Source organism: Salmo salar, chromosome ssa14, assembly GCF_905237065.1.
Source record: "Salmo salar chromosome ssa14, Ssal_v3.1, whole genome shotgun sequence".
Lineage (NCBI taxonomy): Eukaryota > Metazoa > Chordata > Actinopteri > Salmoniformes > Salmonidae > Salmo > Salmo salar.
The window spans coordinates 70,021,209-70,039,266 of record NC_059455.1 but is presented as its reverse complement, the minus strand read 5'-3'; the positions used below and the strand labels follow the sequence as shown (position 1 = coordinate 70,039,266).

The 18,058-nt window shown below is 46.1% G+C and overlaps 2 protein-coding genes across 3 annotated transcripts in view; one reads left to right on the top strand and one right to left on the bottom strand.

Annotated features, from left to right (window-relative positions):
• Positions 1-14,934, top strand: part of LOC106570183 (protein Jumonji) — a 95,033-nt gene extending 80,099 nt beyond the window's left edge. The window contains exons 8-18 of the mRNA XM_014142229.2: positions 243-1,479; positions 2,011-2,528; positions 5,695-5,787; positions 5,894-6,012; positions 6,649-6,719; positions 7,038-7,152; positions 10,192-10,480; positions 10,908-11,038; positions 11,284-11,467; positions 11,610-11,717; positions 12,280-14,934. Of these exons, the coding sequence (XP_013997704.1) occupies positions 243-1,479; positions 2,011-2,528; positions 5,695-5,787; positions 5,894-6,012; positions 6,649-6,719; positions 7,038-7,152; positions 10,192-10,480; positions 10,908-11,038; positions 11,284-11,467; positions 11,610-11,717; positions 12,280-12,459 (3,045 nt within the window). The 3' untranslated portion in view covers positions 12,460-14,934. The remainder of the gene's footprint in view (positions 1-242; positions 1,480-2,010; positions 2,529-5,694; positions 5,788-5,893; positions 6,013-6,648; positions 6,720-7,037; positions 7,153-10,191; positions 10,481-10,907; positions 11,039-11,283; positions 11,468-11,609; positions 11,718-12,279) is intronic.
• Positions 14,935-15,794: 860 nt separating this feature from the next.
• The window catches only part of LOC106570184 (dysbindin), a 28,801-nt gene continuing 26,537 nt past the window's right edge, over positions 15,795-18,058 (bottom strand). For both annotated transcript variants that reach the window (XM_014142230.2, XM_014142231.2), the window contains exon 4: positions 15,795-16,327. In XM_014142230.2, coding sequence (XP_013997705.1) covers positions 16,119-16,327 — 209 coding nt within the window. In that variant the 3' untranslated portion in view covers positions 15,795-16,118. The remainder of the gene's footprint in view (positions 16,328-18,058) is intronic.

The following is an 18,058-nucleotide window of genomic DNA, read 5'->3' as shown; positions in this document are numbered from 1 at the left end:
AGAAGAGTGTTTCTCTATAATAGCAGATTTAAAAGTACAACAACCCGTGTATAGGCTTCATTGAATAGCAGCAGTTTTTAAAATATTTGCTACTAGTTTTTCCTTCAATGCAAAGCCACAGCTCCCGAGCAAGAGGGAGAGTGTTAGAACACAGAACCATTGCACAGAATGTTTATGAACAAATGTTTCTGATCTCCCGCTCTTTCTCTCTCTCTCTCTCTCGTTCTCTCTCTCGCTCTCAGGTCTTTAAAGTGAACGGCGTCACACGGGTGTCCCAGACAGGCGTGCACACGGCCGGTGCCCAAAAAACTAAAGACTTCAGACTGCCGTCCAAAACTGTGAAGGGCCAAGTCACATACACCAAAGCAAAACGAGAACTGGTCAAGAAAACCAAACTGAACCACCGCAAACACAGCACTGCTGCTTCCCATAGAGCCAATAGCAACAATCACCACCGCCACCAGCGAATCCCCCTCTCCAACTCAGGAAAAGCCCAGAATAGCAAAGCAAAAACACGCAAACAGGTGCTATTATCCAATGGGGTGTACAAGGTGGCTAACGGGGGCGGAGTGCGCCTCAACGGTGGCCTCTGTGCCAAGCAGGAGGTGGGCAGGCAGGGGCGTGAGGGGCTGAGGAACTCCAAGCGGAGGCTGGAGGTGGCGGTATCGGCCATCGGGGCGGTGGCTGACTCCCAGGGTCAGCTGGTCATCCTGGAGAATAGCCCCAACCTTAAGAAGACAAAACAACACCAGACCAGCCCTCTGGACGGTAAGACCCAGCACCAGACCAGCCCTCTGGAGACACGCAGTAAGAAAGCCTGTCAGGACAAGACCGTGGTCCCCAATGGACACATCGTCATGGAAACCACCCCTCCCCCGACCCTGCTAGCCCCACCCCCTCCCCCAACTCCTCCCGCTACATCACCAGCCAATCCAGAGCCAGAGCGTCAGCGGCCCAAGCGGGCGTCAGCCGGCAAGCTGATGTTCATCAGACAAGCACAGCAGCGGGCGCAGGTTGCCTCTAACCCTAACCACAACCGTTCAACTACCTCAGAATCTCCTTGCCACACTTCTGGACACACTCCTGGACATATCCCTCACAAACCAGCAGAGCCCCGGCCTGACAGGGAGTGGGAAAGGGAGAAGGAGAGGGAGAGAGAGAGGGCGGAGAGGAGCAGGGTGAGCTGGGCGGCGTTGGGTGAGGCGCCAGTGTTCTGTCCCACCCAGCGGGAGTTCCAGGACCCCCTGGTGTACCTGGACTCTGTGCGGGAGGGGGCGGAGCCCTGCGGACTTTGTCGTGTGGTTCCCCCGGCTGACTGGCGCCCAGAGTGCAAACTGAACGATGAGATGCGCTTTGTGACCCAGGTGCAGCGCATCCACAAGCTGGGCCGTCGCTGGGGCCCCAACGTACAGAGGCTAGCCTGCATCAAGAAGCACCTTAAATCTCAGGGCATCACCATGGAAGACCCCCCGCTCATCGGTGAGTAACTCATAGACTGTCTCTACTTTACCAGCCACACACACCCCTAACCCGATCCCCCTGGTCGTTGGTTAGTCTGACAGTCAAACACACTCATATAGGCTGAACGAATGTCGCAAAACAAACCTCTTTAGCAAACATTGGGTCTCAAAGGTATTGACAATCCAATAAAATGTTTGTTGCATTCCACCAACGGTATCTGGTATTTTTACTGTAGATGTCAATAACAATATTCAGATGTATGTCTGTGAGGCAGGAAAACCACAACCTAGCAGGTTGCCTGACACCTTAGATTTCTCACTCAGCAGCTTGATGTGTTTTTACACTGACTGGGCTCTGAAAGAGGCTGTTTATCTGACTGAAATAAATTGAGTCTGTATAAGAATGCGGCCGATGTTGTGCTATCATTACCGAAGAAGTGTTAAACTCATGGCCATTGACCCTCACCCATTTCTCTCTCTCCCCAGGCGGCTGTGGGGTTTGGGTTAGGCTTAACCCTGTATCTGACCCCATCTCCCTCTCTTTCTCCAGGTGGCTGTGAGGTGGACCTGGCTCGGTTCTTCCAGCTGATTAATGACATGGGCGGCATGCAGCAGGTGATGGACCTGAAGAAGTGGAGTAAACTGGCTGATCTGCTGCGGATCCCCAAGTCAGCCCAGGACCGTCTAGCCAAGCTGCAGGAGTCCTACCTTCAGTACCTGCTGTCGTATGACTCTCTGTCCCCCGAGGAGCACCGACGCCTGGAGAGGGAGGTGCTGCAGGAGAAGGAGGGCTTGGAACGCCTCAGGGGGCCCCTGGAGGGCCACACAGAGAGGAGCCTGGCCCTGCCGCGATACGAGCCTAAGAACGGGCTGGCCGGCAGTCTGGTGCAGCGCAGCAACGGTCAGCTGTGCAGCCGGCTGAAGGAGCTGGACAGTCAGCAGCTGAAGGTGGGACGCCGGAGGCTGTTTGCTCAGGAAAAGAATAATGGGGACAAGACACAGCAGGAGGAAGAGGAGGCGGATATGGAGAAAGGCGTTCTCAGTGACCAGCACAAGTGTATTTACAAGGTGAGGCCCGGCAAACAACAATGCACATCCTTTTTAAAACTGCGTTTTTGTTCATTCCTCTCACGCCCTGTTCATGCTACAGGGGGAATGAAACACGTTATCTAGTTCCAGTCCTGCCTGCTCTATTCTGTTGTTCTAGCTGAAGGAATGTAGGTCAGTGCTGAGCTGGTTGAAGAGGAGCCACAGACAGCAGGCCTCTGCTTCTCTACTCCAAATCACCCTGCCCTGCCAAGCCCTGTCCTGCCCTGCCCTGTCCTGCCCTGTCCTGTCCTGCCCTGCCCCTCTCTGTGTTAACCCTGCCCTGCCCCTCTCTGTGTTAACCCTGCCCTGCCCCTCTGTGTTTGCCCTGCCCTGCCACTCTCTGTGTTTGCCCTGCCCTGCCCTGCCCCTCTCTGTGTTAACCCTGCCCTGCCCCTCTCTGTGTTAACCCTGCCCACACATTGGCCTACACACACATACAGTTGAAGTTGGATGTTTACATACACTTAGGCTGGAGTCATTAAAACTTGTTTTTCAACCACTCCACACATTTTTGGTTAACAAACTATAGCTTTGGCAAGTCGGTTAGGACATCTACTTTGTGCATGACAGAAGTAATTTTTCCACCAATTGTTTACAGACAGATTATTTCACTTATAATTCACTGCATCACAATTCTAGTGGGTCGGAAGTTTACATACACTAAGTTGACTGTAGGCTAATTGACATAATTTGTGTCAATTGGAGGTGTACCTGTGGATGCATTTCGATGCCTACCTTCAAACTCCGTGCCTCTTTGCTTGACATCATGGTAAAATCAAAAGAATTCAGCCAAGACCTCAGAAAAAAATTGTAGGCCTCCACAGGTCTGGTTCATCCTTGGGAGCATTTTCCAAATGCCTGAAGGTACCACGTTCATCTGTACAAACAATAGTACGCAAGTATAAACACCATGGGACCAAGCAGCCGTCATTCCGCTCAGGAAGGAGACGCGTTCTGTCTCCTAGAGATGAACGTACTTTGGTGCGAAAAGTGCAAATCAATCCCAGAACAACAGCAAAGGCCCTTGTGAAGATGCTGGAGGAAACGGGTACAAAAGTATCTATATCCACAGTAAAACGAGTCCTATATCGACATAACCTCAAAGGCCGCTCAACAAGGAAGAAGCCACTGCTCCAAAACCGCCATAAAAAAGACAGACTACGGTTTGCAACTGGACATGGGGAAAAAGATCGTACTTTTTGGAGAAATGTCCTCTGATCTCATGAAACAAAAATAGAACTGTTTGGCCATAATGACCATTGTTATGTTTGGAGAAAAAAGGGGGATGCTTGCAAGGCGAAGAACACCGTCCCAACCGTGAAGCACGGGGGTAGCAGGATCATATTGTGGGGGTTGCTTTTCTGCAGGAGGGACTGGTGCACTTCATAAAATAGATGGCTCATGAGGATGGAAAATTATGTAGATATATTGAAGCAACAGCTCAAAACATCGGTCAGGAAGTTAAAGCTTGGTCGCAAATGGGTCTTCCAAATGGACAATGACCCCAAGCATACTTCCAAAGTTGTGGCAAAATGGCTTAAGGACAACAAAGTCAAGATATTGGAGTTGCCATCACAAATCCCTGACCTCAACCCTTTTGGTAATTTGTGGGTGTCACGGATGTTTGAAGGAGCGGACCAAAATGCAGCGTGTTTGTAGTTCCACATCTTTTTTTATTCGTGAAACGTAATGCAATACACTAAATACTTGAACTAACAAAAACAACAAACCGTGACGCAGAGACACAACACACTACTCAAAATATAATCACCCACCAAAACAGGTGGGACAAACAACTTAAATATGACCTCCAATTAGAGACAACGACGACCAGCTGCCTCCAATTGGAGATCACACCAAACAAAACCAACATAGAAATACAAAACTAGAAACTGAACATAGAAATACAAAACATAGACAAACACCCCCTGTCACGCCCTGACCTAATCTACCATAGAAAATAACCACTTACTATGGTCATGACGTGACAGTGGGCAGAACTGAAAAAGTGTGTGCGAGCAAGGAGGCCTACAAACCTGACTCAGTTACACCAGCTCTGTCAGGAGGAATGGGCCAAAACTCACCCAACTTATTGTGGGAAGCTTGTGGAAGGCTACCCAAAACGTTTGACCCAAGTTAAACAATTGAAAGGCGATGCTATCAAATACTAATTGAGTGTATGTAAACTTCTGACCCACTGGGAATGTGATGAAAGAAATAAAAGCTGAAATAAATAATTCTCTCTACTATTATTCTGACATTTCACATTCTTAAAATTAAGTGGTGAATCCTAACTGACCTAAAACAGACAGGGAATTTCGGATTTAATGTCAGGAATTGTGAAAAACTGAGTTGAAATGTATTTGGCTAAGGTGTATGTTAACTTCCGATTTCAACTGTATACACGCACGCACACGCACGCGCGTGCGCGACAGCTTCATGACCCAGACGCTCCCCCTGCTGCTCTTCTCAAATCATATCACATTTGTCACATGCGCTGAATACAACAGGTGTAGACCTTACCGTGAAATGCATACTTACAATGCATTTCATACCAACAATGCAGTTCAATAAATAGTTTTTAAATAAAGTAAAAAAATACACAGTAGAATTACAGTAACGAGGCTATATACAGGGGGCCCGGTACTGAGTAAATGTGCGGAGGTACAGGTTAGAGGAGGTAAGGTACCCTGAGTGTGATGTAATATAGTTTCTAACCCTTAGCCCGCTGTGTGTCTGTGATCATGACATCTCAAACACCGTTCTGGTCTGGATTCCATTTAAATTGTTTCCTCTCCCCAACACAAGCAGACCCATACGGTGTGAGATCAGTACAATTACAGTAACCCAGAGACAGAACAGGCAGATTTTATAGACGCCATCAAGGCCCCTCCAATCTGAGGAGGCATCCCAGGGAAGGTTCATATTAGCTAGTCATGCTCAGAAACGTTCGACACAGACATGGAGACTTGCATACAGTACACTCAGGTCATTCAGTATTTCATTTTTCAATGCATAATTAAGCCCTGGTGTGTGTGGCTGTATGTTTCTCTTAAAGGCTGATCTACAGGATGGCATTTGCTTTTACAGGGTACCTGACTCTGTTTGATGCTAGTTGTACTATGTGGCTCATCTTGTGTTGCAGGGGAAATCTGTATCTCTCACCAACTTCTTTAGGATAGCCAGGAACACCATGACCATGTGCTTTAACAAAGAGCCCGGTGCTGCTGAGGTCGAGGTAAGAATGGCATGTCTTAGTCACCACTGTAAATTGAGCTTCTTTTTTTTTAGTGTGCACATTTTATCGATCACTGCTCACTTCTCCTTTTTGTCTTCCTTGACAGCAAGAATACTGGAGGATAGTGGAGCAGAGGCACTGCCATGTGGCAGTGCATTATGGGAAAGTGGACACCAACACACACGGAAGTGGCTTCCCCGTGGGAAAGTCAGAGCCATTTTCTAAGTAAGAAGACCCAATGTCATCACACACTAAACATAGAAATACCCAATATGGTCCCACTTTATATTACGTTTGGCTTCATAATGCCTTCATACGCACTACATAAATGTGTTAATCTATAACCATATCTCATGCTTTTATAAAGGGTTCATAAATTTGGCATAACTGACATAATCACCAATGTCAAATGTGACATAACCCACTATGTCAAATATGATACAGTATGACAGGGTTATAAATGCTTTGTGAAGCCTCAATTTAATGATTTTTAAGAGGTGCTTATGCCATATAGTGGGTTATGTCGAATTTGACATTGGTGGTTATGTCACATAGTTATACCACATTTATGAACCCTTTATGAAGCATGACCTACAGTTATACATTTGTAACACATTTGTGTAGTGTTTATGAAGGCTTTATGAAGCTTTTATAAGCTGCTCGTCATTTAAAGTGGGACCAACAATATCTCTTGACTGGCCACTGTGGAATGACTGTGTCCTCCATCTGACCCTGACAGTGACTGTTTGTGTCCTCCATCTGACCCTGACAGTGACTGTTTGTGTCCTCCATCTGACCCTGACAGTGACTGTTTGTGTCCTCCATCTGACCCTGACAGTGACTGTTCACTCTCCGTTTCAGACATGGATGGAACCTCACTGTCCTCCCAAATAATTCTGGATCCATTCTGCGGCATCTTGGAGCCGTGCCCGGTGAGATTTCTACCCTAACCCCACATCCTCACTCTAACCCTCACCCCTGATCCTCAACCCCTCTCTCACACAAACCCTCACCCCTGAGGCACCTCTCTCTGCTGGAGACAATGGGAAGATCTCAGTTGCATACACCTCGTCTCCTTCCCTAAACCCATTGGATAAGAATGCCAGAGGTCCCTCCCTTGTGACCTTTTCCTCCAATGGGTTTTGAGAAAGAGCTGAGGAGAGAGGACGTGAGGAGTATTGTGATCTTCCCATTGTGAGGCCTGTTGTGGTCTCTGCTGTTTTAAAACGGACTTCTCTGTCTCTCCGTAGGGGTGACCATTCCCTGGCTGAACATTGGCATGGTCTTTTCTACCTCATGCTGGTCTCGAGACCAAAACCGCCTTCCATACATTGATTACTTACACACTGGTGCTGACTGCATTTGGTAAGTATCCCAACATGACCACCTCTGTCTCTCTTCCTCCTCACAGGTAATGTGTACTGTACAAGGACATTACAAAGATATGTGGTTTTTCTAAGGTGACATGGAATTAACACCCATCTCGGATCAGGCTTGTAATTAGCTGATCAAATTCCATCTTCCTTGGCCACACGCCAGTCTTTTGGAAATATGTATTTATGCCAAAGTGGCTCTCTTTAAAGCCACCCAGAAATGACTGGGTGGCAGCGAAGCCACAGACATTAGTGTGTTGTGTATTTGACCTGTTATGAAGGCAATGTTTATTCTCTTTGCATTAGCCCAACTTGAATGTAATGGTAATGAAGGGGTTGAGAAAGGGCATTGGCTGTAGACATCCACCAGCCCAACCCCTCCCTCCCCATGTATGCTACCTGCCCATTGGTGGTGACACAGGTGAGTAGCAATGTGCTAGGAGGTTCCTGAGATGAAGGCAAGTCATAATCATCAACATTGACTGCCTGCTCTCTTGAAGTATGAATGTTCCCCTCATCTTTTCATGGTGTGTCTGCATGTATTAGGCCAGGGGTTCCCAAACATTTTCACTCGGGGACCCCTTGTCCAGCACACGCCACGTCTATTTCTAAGGGCACAAGAACCGCTCATGAGACAAACTGTTCACACCCCTCTTGGTGGTGGAGAGAATTTCAGGTTTAAAGCATATTTCCTGCAATTTGACACATTTTGTCATGGGGTGCAAAGAAAATGTTGTAGTTTTAAAGCAAATTTTCTTCCAATTCTATGTCTAATGCCATGTCTAATGAGTATTCTTGTGATATTTGAGTGACCAAAAAATTACAACAGTATCTATGGGCTACAACATCTAAGCAAAAAAACATTAGCTGACATGGGCTAGTTGATCTGGACATTTCTTAACTTATAAATAGCTCTCTAAGGTACACAATATATACAAAAGTATGTGGACACCGCTTCAAATTAGGGGATTTGGCTATTTCAGCCACACCCGTTGCTGACAGGTGTATAAAATCGAGCACACTACCATGCAATCTCCATAGACAAACATTGGCAGTAGAATGGCCTTACTGAAGAGCTCAGTGACTTTCAAAGGAGCACTGTCATTTTATTTATTGAACCTTATTTTAACTAGGCAAGTAAGTTAAGAACAAATTCTTATTTTCAATGGCGGCCTATACTGGCCAAACCCGGACGACCCTGGGCCAATTGCGCGCTGCCCTATGGGACTCCCAATCACGGCTGGTTGTGATACAGCCTGGATGCCACCTTTACAACAAGTCAGTTCGTCAAATTTCTGCCCTGCTAGAGCTGCCTCAGTCAACTGTAAGTGTTGTTATTGTGAAGTGGAAAGGAGCAACAACGGCTCAGCCGCAAAGTGGTAGGCCACACAAGCTCACCGAACGGGGCCGCCGAGTGCTGAAGTGTGTAGCGTGTAAAAATTGTCTGTCCTCAGTTGCAACACTCCAAACTGCCTCTGGAAGCAACCTCAACACAAGAACGTTTTGTCGGGAGCTTCATAAAATGGGTTTCCATGGCCAAGCAGCCACACACAAGCCTAAGATCACCATGCACAATACCAAACGTCTACTGGAGTGGTGTAAAGCTCGCCACCATTTGACTCTGGAGCAGTGGAAACACGTTCTCTGGAGTGATGAATCATGCTCCACCATCTGAGAGTCCAACGAAGAATCTTGGATTGGCGGATGCGAGGAGAACGCTACCTGCCCCAAATGCATAGTGCCAACTGTAAAGTTTGGTGGAGGAGGAATAATGGTATGGAGCTGTTTTTCATGGTTTGGGCTTGGCCCCTTCGTTCCAGTGAAGGGAAATCTTAACACTACAGCATACAATGACATTTTAGACAATTCTGCGCTTCTAACTTTGTGGTAACAGTTTGGGTGAAGGCCCTTTCTTGTTTCAGCATGACAATGCCCCGAGCACAAAGCGAGGTCCATTCAGAAATGGTTTGTTGAGATCGGTGTGGAAGAACTTGACTGGCTTGCATAGAGCCCTGACATCAACCCCATCGAACACCTTTGGGATGAATTGGAACGCCGGCTGCAAGCCAGGCCTAATCACCCAACATCAGTGCCCAACCTCACTAATGCTCTTGTGGCTGAATGGAAGCAAATCCCAGAATGGAAGACATTATAGCAGCGCAGGTGGGGACCAACTCCATATTAATGCCCATGATTTTGGAATGAGATATTCAACGAGCAGGTATCCACCATACTTTTGGTCATGTAGTGTATGCAATGACTAACATAAGAGGAACTGATGATGAACTACCCAATTTTGAAAGTGCACCTGGCGCATTCTACGATTAACTTTCAAGAGTAAGTTTTTAAAGCCGACCCCTCGCACCCCCTAGTTTGGGAAACACTGTCCTAGAGTTACAGGAAAGGGCCAGACAGCCTGTCTACATGTCCTAGAGTTACAGGAAAGGGCCAGACAGCCTGTCTACATGTCCTAGAGTTACAGGAAAGGGCCAGACAGCCTTTCCACATGTTCTACAGTTACAGGAAAGGGCCAGACAGCCTGTCCACATGTTCTACAGTTACAGGAAAGGGCCAGACAGCCTGTCCACATGTTCTAGAGTTACAGGAAAGGGCCAGACAGCCTGTCTACATGTCCTAGTGTTACAGGAAGTGCTAGTTTGGGATGCTCTAGAACAAACGTAAGTCTGTTACACTATTCACAGAGGACTTAGTTGTCCAGTGAGTCTGTGAAAAAGAGATCATTCTATAATTCAATCAAGATCCTCCTGACAGATGAAACCACAGACGGACTGACCACTCTACCTACAGGCTATGATCCGTACAAGCTGTGATCCCCACAGGAAAGTGGCCTCTCAGGCTGTCATTCACTTTGTCAACATTCTCTCTCGCACCTCTTGAGGCAGTGCATAAGCACAGACCTTCCTCTGACTGTTCAAAGCTGAGGGGTTACACTGCGCAGTTGATGTCCAGCATACTACACACACACACACACAGTTGGATGAGCCTGAGTGGTCCCCTCTCGCCCTGCCAGGTATTCTGTTCCTGCTGAAGAGAAGGTGAAGCTTGACAAGGTGGTTCACACACTGCTGCAGGCCAACGGGACCCCCGGGCTGGAGATGCTGGAGAAGAACATCATGATCTCTCCGGAGGTGCTTTGTCGAGAGGGTATCAAGGTCCACCGCACCGTCCAGCAGAGTGGTCAGTTTGTGGTCTGCTTCCCTGGGACCTTTGTGTCCAAGGTCTGCTGTGGCTACAGTGTGTCGGAAACCGTTCACTTTGCCACCCCCCAATGGATGAACCTGGGATACGAGGCTTCTAAGGTAAGGCTGAAGCTGGAGCTGCTGTCTGCTGGTGTCTGCTACCTCCCTGTGGCCATTTAGAGATATAGCTCATTGTCTACAACAGTATCTCTAGAACAGGGCTGCCCACCCCTGTATCTGGAGAGCTTCTCTGTCCTCTAGGTTTTTGCTCCAACCCTAATTTAGCACACCTGATTCTAATAATTAGCTGGTTGATGAGATTAATCAGGTTTGTTCATTGGGGTTGGAGCTGAAACCTCCATGAGGGTATTGTAGCTCTCCAGGACAGGGTTGGTGAGCCCCGCTGTACAGTCTATGCACATTTTTGTTCCTGTTGATTAGTGTAGTGTAATCTGTAATGTAGTTTAATCTGGCTGGTACAAAAGGCTGTAGAATATTCTGTCAATGTTCTGTGTTAACCCAGTGTCTCTCTGCCTTCCATCTGTAGGACCTTAAATGCCGGCACATAGCCAAACCCTTCTCCATGGAGAAGTTACTCTACCAGATCGCTACGGCCGAATCCAAACGCGAGAACGGACACCTTCTGACAACAATCTCCGCTCTTCTCAAAGACCTCAGGTGAGTAGCTATGGAAACCGGTCACATCAAAACATGGATGCTGTTAGCGTCAGCTGCCATGGCAGTATGATCAAAGACCCCAAATGCACTCCATGCTTTAATGGATGGGCTTAGTGTCTACATCAAGGCCGAAAGATAGTGAAATAGTACTGACTGTTGTTTTCTGTACTGTGCTTAATCCCTGAGTTGAGTTCTGTTGTGGTGTTCGGAACCACTGAGTTGTGTTGCTCTGTCTGCTCCAATAGGAACATAGAGATGAGACAACGGCAGGAACTGTACGAGGCGGGGCTTCTGTCTTCTGCCCGCTACGGAACACACGACAACAACCTGATGCCCGGCGACGGACGCAAGAAACCCAGGAAGTGGCTGGCGCTAGAGTCCTCAGAGAGACGCTGCCAGACCTGCCAACACCTCTGCTACCTGTCCATGGTGAGAGCTGAGCCACGGGGAATAGTGCTAGGGCTGGGCTATGGAGACTAGTGCTATGATTAGTTGAACTAGCGCTGGTGCTGGGTGAGGATGAATGGAGTTGACCGCTCCATGAAAATACGTGTTGTGTTGTCTACACCAGGTGGTCCAGGAGAATGAGAACGTGGTCTTCTGTCTGGAGTGTGCTCTGAGATACGTGGAGAATCACAAGTCCTGCAGAGGCCTCAAGATGATGTATCGTTATGATGAGGTAAGATGCCTTCCCAGAAAACTGGGAACATTCCCAGGACATTAGCTAACGTTCCCATTTAACTGCGCTATTCACTCTATTGATGAAGCGTTACAGATTGCACGATGGACATGTAAAGTACATTTTCCGATTGAGCTGTCACATGCAACATTTACCGTGAACGCAGTCTCCACCACCTTGGGAACATTGCCTTTTAAGTTTAAATTGGGCTTTAACGCTGAACTTCCACGATATGGATTGAATAGAGCCCTAAGCTAGTTAGGGTTTTATCTAACATTAGGATGATAACGTCCCAAAAATATTAAAATATACATATTTTTTTTTATGTTTTAAATTAAATATCCTTGGAATGTTTTGTGTTATTAGAACTTTTGGGCAACCTAATGAATGTTCTGGGAACAATCATAGAACTGATTTTAGTTTGCTGGGATGGCCCATTCTTATCTGAGTAGAATTGCTCAGAACCTTCAACAGTAGAGTGACGTAACATGCATATAACACATGTTTTCTCTCTGATTCCTCCCTTCCCTGGCTGTGCCCCCCATGCTTCACCCCCCTGCAGGAGCAGATCAACAGCTTGGTGAAGCAGGTGTGTGGCAAGGCCCTGGAGAAGACGACTGAGAAATGTAATGGTGCGAGCCCCTTTAAACCACCACCCAAACGCGGTCCCCGGAAGAGAGCCACCGTGGAAGTGTCCCTGTCCCGCCTCTCCTCCCACCTGTCTCCCGCAGCCGTCTCATAAGGAAGTTAACACCCCCCACTGCCCCTCCATCTTAGTTTGGCGAATCACTGTTGTCCTTTTTAAAGAAAGAAAAAATATTTCCAGCTTTTAATGCCCCAAATCTCCTCTACCTATGCCCCTTACCATGACAAACTACCCCCCCCCCTCCCCCCTTTAGTATGGCAAACTTGTGAAAGCAAACTGTATTTTTTTGCACTAGCACAGAAAAAACTATTTTTCAGTTCATTTTTTGGGGGGGGGGGTTAGTTGATGTCGTCCTTAGCATTAATTGAAAAGTTCACCGGTAAATGTTGTGCCCCTTGCACTGCCCCCTTCTACACTTTTTGAGGAGAGGGTCAGATTGGTCTTCCCTACCCACACTGCAGTCACACCCATCGCCACCTGTCACTCAACTGTGAACAAAGGGACGAACGGAGAAGGTGCTCCTTTTTCATTATTATTGAAAGTAGAACCCAAAGTTTGCTCTCGTCTTTAGTTTTTGAAGATGAGTTGTTTATATTCTCCTCTTTTACCTGCAGCAGCTCCTGTTGTTCAGGGTCTGTTGTTCAGGGTCTGTTGTTCAGGGTCTGTTGCTCCCTAACCCACGCCAGGTAAAACTTGAAAGGCAGATGTGTTTTGGCTTGCTTGTTTTTATTTTGGATTTTAGCTTTGATTTTAGTCTTCTGTGTTTATTTTGTCGTTTTGTTCCTTGGTGGCTGTGGAACTAGCGGTGCCGTGGCTGTATGTCAGAAATACAGACCTGGGTGCCGTGGCTGTACGTCAGAAATACAGACCTGGGTGCCGTGGCTGTACGTCAGAAATACAGACCTGGGTGCCGTTGGTCTCTGTGCCCGTAGTAGAAGGGAGGCCTCCTTCGCTAGCGAGTGAAAACTGTGCCTAATACTCAGCAAGGAGATCCATAGTTTTTGGTGCTGTTGGTTATTATTACTGTATAACAATACAAAAGAAAGTTGAGGTGCTGGCTAACTACTAGCCTCCTCTCCCACAGGGCGGTAGCCTCTACTCTCCTCTCCCACAGGGATGAGGTTCAAGGTTTTCATGTCCCACAGGGTTAGGTTAGGGTTCTAGGCTCTCCTCTCCCACAGGGTTAAGTTAGGGTTCTAGGCTCTCCTCTCCCACAGGGTTAAGTTAGGGTTCTAGGCTCTCCTCTCCCACAGGGTTAGGGTAGGGTTCTAGGCTCTCCTCTCACACCGGGTTAGGGTAGGGTTCTAGGCTCTGCTCTCATACCGGGTTAGGTTAGGGTTCTAGGCTCTCCTCTCCCACAGGGTTAGGGTAGGGTTCTAGGCTCTCCTCTCCCACAGGGTTAGGGTAGGGTTCTAGGCTCTCCTCTCCCACAGGGTTAGGGTTCTGGGCTCTCCTCTCCCACAGGGGTAGGGTTCTAGGCTCTCCTCTCCCACAGGGGTAGGGTTCTAGGCTCTCCTCTCCCACAGGGGTAGGGTTCTAGGCTCTCCTCTCCCACAGGGTTAGGGTTATAGGCTCTCCTCTAGATGTGCAATCATGTTAACATTCCATTCTTCCAGTCCTATTGTTTCAGCTGTACCAGTAAACATTCATTATTATTATTTTATATTTTTATTGTGTATGCGTTCTGATGTGCGCGTAGAACCACTAGTCAAAGGGTGTAAAATGTGAAATATGGAAATCCATGTTCTTTTTTTTTGCTTTTGCATTTTCCCTTTTTCAGATGAATTATGTATGATTTTAGGAGAAAGTCCAACACAAAAACAAACTTTTGTACATAATCCTGTAAATGTCTTTAAATACTTGAGCCTTTTCTGGGGTGAAGGAAGGAATGATGCCTCTAAAGGTATTAGTGGAAGCAAGGGAGGAAGTGCTTGATGAAGAAAAAGCCTTATGTTTCAGTTTCTTCATGTGTGTGAGTTTGATGCTTACAGGGTTGCTCTGGTTACATGTATACATTTAAGTGCTGCTTACATCAGTGAGAAAGATATGGAGTAGCAATGGCCCCCTATTTTATTTTTATTTTTTAGCTTTACTTTTTTAAAGAAAAGGGAAAATATGTTCACAAAAAAAATTGTTTTAAATTTTCATTACTGAAAATTCAACAATGTAGTAGCTCATGTTGCACTGAGCTTGCCAGTGGTGGCTGACAAGGTGATCCTATTATCCAGTTTGTTGGTTGTTGTCCTTTACAGAAGACTGAACTGTTTTAGGAGTATTTAATGAAAACCAAGTTGGGTGTTTTCCACAGAAAGTGGTTGTCAAGTTTTTATGGCCTTACAATGTATTTTATTCAGAATTCTTTTTTTTTTTTTTTTTTTTTGCATTTTCTTTTTCTACAGTATAAACTATTGCTCACGGTCTGGCAAGTTAATTTATTAGCGATGCGTCTCCAGCTTTCCTTCCACTTGGAAAGATTTCATGTTGGTTATATTGCCAGTTTTTTTTACTTTTGCAGTTTGTACTAAAGGTTTAATAAAAACGTACAGACAATTCACTGTCTTTTCTTTTGAACCTGTGTGTATGTCTGTCTTTGTTGTTCTGAACATGTCATGTCATGCAACTCACTAACCGTTCTACAAATAAGTCTACTCTCCATGTCTAGGGGTCCAAGCCTGACTAATTGGTCCATAACTTGATATAAATGTGTGCGTTCAGTATAAAACTAAAGAGTAACCGGACCGATGTTGTCTGTAATGTACCTTGCATACTTACCAGAGTCCAGGATGAGTTCTGTCCCGACTCTGGTAAGCCAGCCCAACCAGGTCATTGAAGTTCAAATGGTGACAAATAATATAGAAAAAGGTCAAATCTAAAAGGCATGCCATAACAAAAAGGTATAAAACCAACGCTGTAAGACCCCACCAGACCGAGAGGCTACTTAGTCCACCTCTCACTCTGCAATAACCTGATATTCACCCACACCTGTGAGCTATTACTCCATTAGCAGGCCTTTTGCTGTATGATATGATTCTATATAATCATGTTACAGTTTACAAGTCATTCTGAACACCTATTCTTTCCATTAGACTGACCAGGTGAAAGCTATCATCCCTTATTGATGTCTCTTGTTAAATCCACTTCAATCAGTGTAGGTGAAGGGGAGGAGACGGGTTAAAGAAGGATTTTGAAGCTTTGAGACATGAATTGTGTATGTGTGCCGTTGAGGTTGAATAGGCAAGACAAAACATTTCAGTGCTTTTGAACGAGGTATTGTAGTAGGTGCCAGGCTCACCGGATTGTGTCAAGAACACCAACACTGCTGGGGGGTTATAAATAAACAGACTCATGGAGGGAAACTGAAACGGGGTCATTCTATTCCAGTTTCATTTCATTCTGAAATAACATTAAGGTATCAGTATGAGAAATGGTAGTACAGGGTGGTGAAATATTTATTACCAAGTCAAGATTATGGGGGAATAATACTGTAACCACAATGTTCAACATGGAGTTATTTCTTTACAAAAAGGATGAAAATACAGTAAACATAAATTACGCATCTCTTCCTCCATGCATCCAGTGCATAGGATATATTCCGCTCAGAGTTTCGGTCTGTTTACTATCTTAGCTCCCATCCTCTCAGGGTTTCGGTCTTTTCTCTGTCTTCGCTCCTACTCTGGCCCTTATGTGGCATGTGAGCTGCTGTCCTCAAAGTGTTTAAGTGTCTTGCTTCTGGGTGGGGGGTGGTGGCCTCTCTGCTAGGACAGTGTTGGGCGGGACCTCTGCACCCCAACAGGACGGTGGCTGCTGTTCTCCCTGCCCCCTTCATCCTCTTCGTCATCGTCCCCAGCCTCAGTGTCCTGGCTGTCAGTGCATGTGGAGGAGAGGGAGGACAGCTTGTTTCCTAGCTCAGCCTGGGTGGGAACCTGCAGGGTGATCTCTGTGGTTAACGAGTCAACGTCTGGACCTGAGAGACGTACGGAGGAGAGACGTTTTATGCAGTGCCAGTAAATCAAAGTATGAAGTTGCTGTTTACTGTGCATGTCTGTTATAAAACATGTAAAAAAAAAAAATGTTTTGGGGGGGTCAGCTTTAATATTTCAGATTGGTTGTGGCTTCCATCAATGTAATTGTCTGCATCATTTCCAATCCCCATTATACAGTACCAGTCAAAAGTTTGGACACTTACTCATTCAAGGGTTTTTCTTTATTTTTACTATTTTCTACATTGTAGAATAGTAGTGAAGACATCGAAACTATGAAATAACACATGGAATCATGTAAACAAAAAAGTGTTAAACAAATCAAAATATATTTTATATTTGAGATTCTTCAAAGTAGCCACCCTTTGCCTTGATGACAGCTTTGTTCACGCTTGGCATTCGCTCAAACCAGCTTCATGAGCCTCCGACCTCAGGGCACTACAGAGGGTAGTGCGTATGGCCCAGTACATCACTGGGGCTAAGCTGCCTGCCATCCAGGACCTCTACACCAGGCGGTGTCAGAGGAAGGCCCTAAAAATTGTGAAAGACCCCAGCCACCCCAATCATAGACTGTTCTCTCTACTACCGCTTGGCAAGCGGTACCGGAGTGCCAAGTCTAGGACAAAAAGTCTTCTCAACAGTTTTTACCCCCAAGCCATAAGACCCCTGAACAGGTGGCTACCTAGACTATTTGCATTGTGTGCCCCCCCCCCACGCACCCAAACCCTCTTTTACGCTGCTGCTACTCTCTGTTCATCATATATGCACAGTCACTTTAACTATACATTCATGTACATACTACCTCAATTGGCCCAACCAACCAGTGCTCCCGCACATTGGCTAACCGGGCCATCTGCGTTGTGTCCCACCACCCGCCAACCCCTCTTTACGCTACTGCTACTCTCTGTTCATCATATATGCATAGTCACTTTAACCATATCTACATGTACATACTACCTCAATCAGCCTGACTAACCGGTGTCTGTATATAGCCTCGCTACTGTTTTTCACTGTCTTTTTACTGTTGTTTTTATTTCTTTACTTACCTATTGTTCACCTAATACCATTTTTGCACTATTGGTTAGAGCCTGTAAGTCAGCATTTCATTCGGCGCACGTGACAAATAAAATTTGATTTGATTTGAGGTAGTCACCTGGAATGCATTTCAATTAACAGTTGTGCCCTGTTAAAAGTTAATTTGTGGAATTTCTTTAATTCTTAATGCTTTCAAGCTAATCAGTTGTGTTGTGACAAGGTAGGGTTGGTACACAGAAGACAGACTTATTTGGTAAAAGACCAAGTCCATATTATGGCAAGAACAGTTAAAATAAGCAAAGAAAAATGGCAGTCCATCATTACTTTAAGACATAAAGGTCAGTCAATCCGGAGAATTTGAAGAACTTTGAAAGTTTCTTCAAGTGCAGTCGCAAAAACCATCAAGCGCTATGATGAAACTGGCTCTCATGAGGACCGCCACAGGAAAGGAAGACCCAGAGTTACCTCTGCTGCAGAGGATGAGTTTATTAGAGTTACTAGCCTCAAAAATCGGCAATTAACTGCACCCAAATAAATTAGTTCAAGTAATAGACACATCTCAACATAAACTGTTCAGAGGAGACAGTGTGAATCAGGCCTTCATGGTCAAATTGCTGCAAAGAAACAGCTACTAAAGGACACCAATAATAAGAAGAGACTTGCTTGGACCAAGAAACACG